Source organism: Atta colombica, unplaced genomic scaffold (genome assembly GCF_001594045.1).
Source record: "Atta colombica isolate Treedump-2 unplaced genomic scaffold, Acol1.0 scaffold12, whole genome shotgun sequence".
In the NCBI taxonomy this organism is placed as follows: domain Eukaryota; kingdom Metazoa; phylum Arthropoda; class Insecta; order Hymenoptera; family Formicidae; genus Atta; species Atta colombica.
The window spans coordinates 6,385,782-6,392,931 of NW_017259206.1; the positions used below are offsets into that span (position 1 = coordinate 6,385,782).

The 7,150-nt window shown below is 28.0% G+C and overlaps 1 protein-coding gene across 1 annotated transcript; it reads right to left on the reverse strand.

Annotated features, from left to right (window-relative positions):
- Positions 1-810: 810 nt before the first annotated feature.
- LOC108694387 (basic helix-loop-helix neural transcription factor TAP) lies at positions 811-2,479 on the reverse strand. Its single transcript, XM_018203818.1, has 3 exons — positions 2,424-2,479; positions 1,969-2,166; positions 811-1,344 (listed from the first exon to the last, which is right to left on the reverse strand). Exons 1-3 carry the CDS (start codon positions 2,424-2,426, stop codon positions 811-813), a joined length of 735 nt encoding a protein of 244 aa, XP_018059307.1. The 5' UTR covers positions 2,427-2,479.
- Between the last annotated feature and the right edge of the window lie 4,671 nt (positions 2,480-7,150).

A 7,150-nucleotide genomic window follows, 5' to 3' on the forward strand; every position in this document is an offset into this window, starting at 1 on the left:
ATATACAATATATTCCCTGAATCAGTAGTTGCGTATTAAAATAAGAGCACTGATTGGCATTTCATATATATATATTTTTTTTAACTTAAAAGCTCATATATAAATATACCTTAAGATATGCTGAACAAAAATGAGATCGAGCGTTCGAGATCAACTAAAAATATTGCTGACTAGAACAAAAGGAACGCAGTTAGTATCGTATTTAAAATGTAAGAAATCCAACATTTTTTCTTCTTTTCCGCATTGTTGAAACGTTAAATTAAACTACTTCTAATATTAGTATAAAAAAAGCTCTTGAAATAATCTTGAAACAAAAGTCAATCTTTGATTTACATTATATTTAAAAAAATATTATTTTTGTCCTAATTATATGCTTTACCGTCTTTCTGATTAATGATTAGCAAAAAAAACTTATTGAAGATTAAAAGCAGAATTATTAAAAGTAGAAGATTAAAAGAAGAACCATTCTAATCAATTTACATTGTAAGTAAAACCGATACTCTTTCCGAATAAAATACTCTCTTATAAAGTAGATAACGATAATTATAGCACAGTCCTTTCTTTTTACAATCACGTCAGCTCTTTGGAAAAAAAAAACATTCTTCATTGAGGTATACTCAATTTCTTTCTCTGGATAATTTTTTGATTAAGTTTTCAGGACATAATCGTTCTTGTCTTTTCCATTATTTGTATCAGCGTAGACAGAGAGATTGAGCTGAATCTTATGAGTAAAGATAATCAACGCTGAAGAAACCAGCTCGTTTAAACCATTTTTAAACCATTAAATAAAATTTATCTGCATTTCGACGTCTAAAGACACTGATACATATTGTGATGAGGCATATGATGATGAGATGGCGGCGTTAGTTGATGCTGAGGACGATGAATCTGATACATCCTCTGGTCATAACAAGGCTGATACTGCATCGGTGGACTCACGCTTTGATCGCTGTAGCAATCATATTCTTGCCATTCTGGTGCGACGAATCGCTCCTGAGGTGGATACGGGAAACCCGCGGTATGTTGAGGTCCGAGCCTCTTCTGGGCTGCGACCGCGCAGCTTCCGGTTGACGAGGTGATCATGTTGCCATTCTCGGTGATACTGACGGTAACATTGCCGACGTTCACCGTGATCTCACCGCTGTCGGCGTTGCCCAGAGTCTGCGACAGCGCCCAGATATAGTTGTGAGCAAAACGGAGAGTCTCAATCTTCGTAAGCTTCGTGTCCTCGGGAAAAGTTGGCAGGGCCATCCTCAGACGTTCCAGGGCGTCGTTCAGAGTATGCATTCTGTGACGCTCGCGATCGTTTGCCTTTATTCGCCGGTTTCTCTTTAATCTGAGTACCTGTTTGCAGAAGGGACATTGTGAGAAGGAATCTAATTTCCGGGAAAACTATTCTGAAAGAATAGCTTAGAAAAGCAAGCAGATAGATAAAATCTCTAATTAGATTGATCAATTACAAGTAAGAAAATTAAAAGAAACATAAATAAAATTTAATTTTTCTTTTTTAAAGAATTTTATAGAATTTTATAGAATTTTTTCTTTTGCAAAAAATTAGCGTCTACATCTAAGCCACTCTCCCGTCTCCCAACTTAATTATTAAGTCAAATATATTAAGTCAGAAAATTCAATAGACTTTCGTATTAAATCTTTACAATTTCATTTAAATTTTATTGTTAAAAAAAAATTTTTAATAATTTATACTAAAAAGCAGAAGCGAGGAAGAAAGGCTAAAGTTAAAAGAACTGAATGCAGAAAACTGAAAAGCATTTAAAAGAAATTCAAAGAATTAAAATTATTTTATCATAATAATATCTAAAAAATATTTGCATATTTAAGTGTATTTTAAATAAACTTTTAAATTTTTGTTGTTTAGAAAATTTTTTGAAAAATTGTATTTAATTGTATTTAATGTAAAAATTTTTTATAGATAGATTAAGTATTGAGAGCCCTCATTGATTTATATACCTGTGTGGGACTTTTGCAACGAGTATTTCGCGTTTTTTTGCGCTTCACTTCTTTAGCTGGAGGGAAGAGAGTGTCAGGTGGTATTTCGTGTTTTGGTGATTCGAAGCTAACATCGAAACCAGAATCGGAGGAACTCGAAAGTTCGTCGAAGCCACCCTCGCTGCAGAATGAGTACTCTGACGACATTGCTGTATCTTGCTGTAACGCAAAGCAATGAAACAATTTTACACTTCTGCTTTTGTATCTTCTGCATATATAAATTATTATAATCAAGATATTTATTTAAAAAAATAAAATATTTTTTAAAATATACTTTTTTATTTAATTGTATTTTAGTTCCTAGTTTTTAAAATTTCTAAATTAAGTTATACCTTTTTACAATCTCGGAGAAGAATTTTAACGTTTTTTTTTATCGAGCTGCTTTAAAAAATTTTGCAGAATACATTTTCACGTACCATGTCAAAATCCAAACTTGTGGTTTACCAAATATCTTCAACTTTTAGTAAATTAGAAGTAAAACGAATTTCTCGAAATGACACAACACAGAAAGAGCACTCTCGGAAGGTAAGAACGAACATTAATAGAAATTCATATCACATAACGACAATTGGAACGAGAAAATAAGAATTCACCGACGAGTGGACTAGGCGGGGTACAATTTGGTACTGTGCATGTGGCAAGGGGCTCTTAGAACATATATACCGTCCCGGGGGTATTTCGTCCCCTCCACGAGGTCTGGGCCACTGTAAGGCTCTATGGGGCACCGAGAGAGTTCACCCCATAATCACCATAGAGGGGTACGTCTGGTGTTCTCCTCGCCTCGCCTCGTGTATGCATTGGACGCGTGCCACGGCGATGTAGCCGCCTTGTTAGAAGATTAGAGGTTTTTAGGATGATTACACTGCTTTGAGATTATCATTATTATATATAAACGTTTCTTGCAGAATTTACAATCAATTCTCGAATGTGTTTTTACTACACTTGCGTATAAAAAATGCACATTACATATTATAAAAAAAGACAAAATTAAAGTTTACATGCTGATAAGTTTCTTAAAGAAAAATTATAAGCTTTTAATAAATCATAATTTCTTTATTATTTATAAATGCTTAAAAATATTTTTTTATTTCTAAGTTGAAAATTATTTTAAAAATTATTTATCAAGAATAAATATTTTAACACTTTTCATCATTAATGGTGCAAAGAAAAAAATTGTATAAATATTATTAGTAATTATTATGCTTTCTGTAATGTTTAGATACTTTTAAATACCGCTTGTCCGTAAAGTATAACTGGTCAACTATAAACAGGCGTTTTCCATTTTAGAAATGAGTGTAAGATGTTTTAAAAAAATATATAATTGTATTTTAAGAAAATACAATCTTTTATATATTAATAAAAAAAAATTATTTATATAAATTATATTAAATTTTATATATAAATATTTTAATATTACAATATTTTAATATTAATATCTTCAATTGAATGTCATTTGCATAAGAAATAATATATGTAATGGATTATGTTTTTATTACTTACAATATTTCGTTGTGAAAGTTCGCAGTCTTGTGGTTATCTTATACTCATATACAATGGCTGAAAAAATAAGTTGCAGCTAATCTAATAAAATCAACGGTGACCATATGTCATATACGCTAATCAACTGATAATGTCAGATATATCCCTATAGAAACCAGTACTGCGTTAACGGGATACTTGGAAAAGAATTTCAACGAACAAAATTACGAAACTACGAAACGCAAGAATTGATTTTTTTTTATTATAATGACTTCATTGTCTCTTTTACGAATTAAATCTTGATAATTTTCTCCTATAAGAATCCCTTAGAAAAAAGAAATAACTCATTTATCTCATTTCTATTTTATTAAAATTATAAATTAGGCTAGTTAGAGAAATAGTATGTTAAATAAATAATAAAAGTAAAAATAAATAATAAAAAAAAATTTATATGTAAGCAACAATCGCGTGCATTATGCATTTTATTAAACAAATATCTTGTTTTAATATGAAAAAAAGCATACGGTGCCTAATAGGTGAAATTATCAAAAAGTGTGCATTTAATACTGGATATGTTTGTATAGATCATATCAATAAAACGAAAATAGAGGTATTAATAAATGTGATTCGTGTGGAATTTTTTTCTTCAATCATGTTAACTTAAATTAAATCAATGTTTGTTATATTGAATAATTATTTATATTTCATATTTCAATTATTATTAAAAATACGAGTATAATTTATTATAAAATATTCCTTTTATTTTATAAAAATTCAAATTAGTCATTAGATTCAGTTATTTTCAGACGTTACGTAATTCTTATTATATTAACTTTTGCTACTCGCTCTTCATTCTTTTGTCGTAAGAAGTATGTTCGTACTCAAGCGTGTTCATGCTTCACAGTGGTGCATTTGCAATTTTTTGTCTTTACATTTATCTTGTCTTTACATTGATACTGCAGAACATTTGTTCTATATTAACTTAATATAGAAACAATAATTTACGGTATTATTAAATTCTATTATGCAGGATTTTGGAATGTTCCGGAATGACCGTTTTATGTATTACCACGTTACAAATGCCGAGATTTGATTGCGCGCGATTCTACGGTAAATAATATAAGACCGGCGCCTATATATAAACTTCGGGAACGAAAAATGTCAAGAACACGTGTCGTCTATTTGCACGGATTCATGTTATCGAAGAATATTCACGTACATTTGAGTGCACTGTCAATAATTTGTTCTACCGAAACAAACAAAATCCACCTTCTGGTGATGATTATGTTGAATTTTTAACTTCAAGTCTGATATTTGTGGTAAATCATGTGCGAATTGACCAGATAGTAACATATGTTACTAGAGGGACGATTGTAAATGTTTCTCGCTTATTTGTGCAATTTTCACGAAAAGTTACACGAGAAAAATTCAAGACATTAAAAGATACGAATGATTTGTCGAATGAATGCCTTTTTCGTTAGAGTTGCGTTGAGAGGATTCTAATCTACCATTACAGTGTAAAATTTTAATAATCAAATTTTGATAGTCTAACAAATTATTTTGAAATCATTACACTCATATTTGTTAAGATATATAAAAAGAAAAAATTAAATATTAAACCTTTAGAAATTAATAACTTATATTCAAAGCTTTATTCTATATATCAAAAATATAAACAAATTCTGGATTCTTTAGTTCCCTGATTACGAATTGAACGTTATAAAAATGTGCTGAAACAATTACGAACCCTATAAAATTAAGGGAGAAGAATGAGAGAAAAATCTAATTAATGAAAGAAGTTAAATTATATTGTAGCGACAAAAGTGCAAAAAAAGTTAAATTCTCAAATTCCTACTGTTGCAAATAAGATTATATCCATCAGTCATATTGAATAAAAATGATGAATATTTTGTCCTAAAATCTGCTAAAACCCTTCTTTTTTCTACAGCTGTAAAACCAGTCAAGAACATTCTCTTTTAATAAATAAAAATTGTATTTTTTATATTATATTATACACGTTTTATTAGCTAAAACAATAAATTTTTCTTAATTTATAAAAAATTTTATTGACATCTTAAATAAGAAAAATTATACAAGTTCTTTTATTTTTAAAAAATTTCAAGATAATGATTTTTGCCAATAGGCTACTCAATTGGCTATTATTGTTATGATATTAATTAATTATTGTCAATACCTGTTTTTATTATTTTATGATTGATAGATTGCAGAATAGGTATGTATGTAAAACTGCAACGATACAAATGTATCGATACTATTAGCTGGCGAATTTAAACATATTTTTTATACCAATATTTTTATCAATATTATAACAACTCTCACACGTCAATCTTCGACTTTCTCTTTCTCTACGATGTGACATATTATATCAAATTTAGTCTTACACATTACACAAGATACTGACAATACTGTGTAATGTAACATGACAGATAACATGGATTCGGCTTCTGAGCAGATTGATGCACATTTACAAACAGAAAAATCGGAAAATAATATCCAATATAGTAATTAGTAAGAATATTTGTATATTTCTTTTGGTTGTTTATATTATAAATTAAGTATTTAACATTTATTTATCATAAAAATTATTAAAAGTCCGTTTGTCCAATATTTGAAATGTGTGTTTTATAAGTCTTATAAACAATTGAATTACACAATTAAATTTGATCTACATTAAGGTCAGGTAATTTATATTTGTTATCGTTTAAGTACTAAGTAGTGATAAATAATTTTTATATTTGAGTAATTAGCATCATTCTTAATTAGTAAATAGTATTAGTATTATAGTAGTAATAGTATTAGTTAGTAAATAGTTGGAACCTAATATTCGATTTTTAAGGCATTTAAATAATAAAAGCCTTTTAATAAATAAAAAGAAATATTAAAATTAACACAAAAATGTTAATTTTAATATTTTTGCATGTCTCAGAAAGTTCACTATACATCTTTGAGTTTAATGTTAAAATTAACATTTTATTTTTTACAGTGCAATCATAAAATAATGTGTTCAAATGGAATTTTAACTGTATACCTACTAATTAAATAAATACACATTTTTTTATTTAGTATTTATTGCATATGCACTTACAGATTCAAATGTATAGTCATAGACATGATTACAAAAGAATTCTGGGATTCAATACTTGGTAAAAGCAATAGCATGTGGGCAGACTCCGTATTTCGAAACATTGATGAACAAATGTACATATATATATTTGACGTACATATTTGATATTGTCCCTGGTGAAAATTTTTTTCAGAATTTTTCATATAATTTTTCAGAATTTCTGCATTAATTTTTCAGAAATTTTATATATTTTCATAATTTTTTCACATTTTTTTTATACGAATTGAAATTTCTCAGAAAATCTACATCTTTTCTCAGAATTTTTCATATACGTTAATTATGAAATATCGTAGAGAGATTTCTAAGATTTCTAAGATTTTTTGTAAATATAATTTTTGATAAAATGTTATAAAATCTAAAAAATTTTTAAATATTTTTTTAAATTATGAGATGAGAAATTTCAAAATATTTCAGAATTCACTTGTATGAAAAATTCTGAAAGAAGATGTAAACTTTCCGAATATTTCTGAATATTTCTGGAAAATGTTTCAATTCGTATAAAAATTATGAAAAAAATTT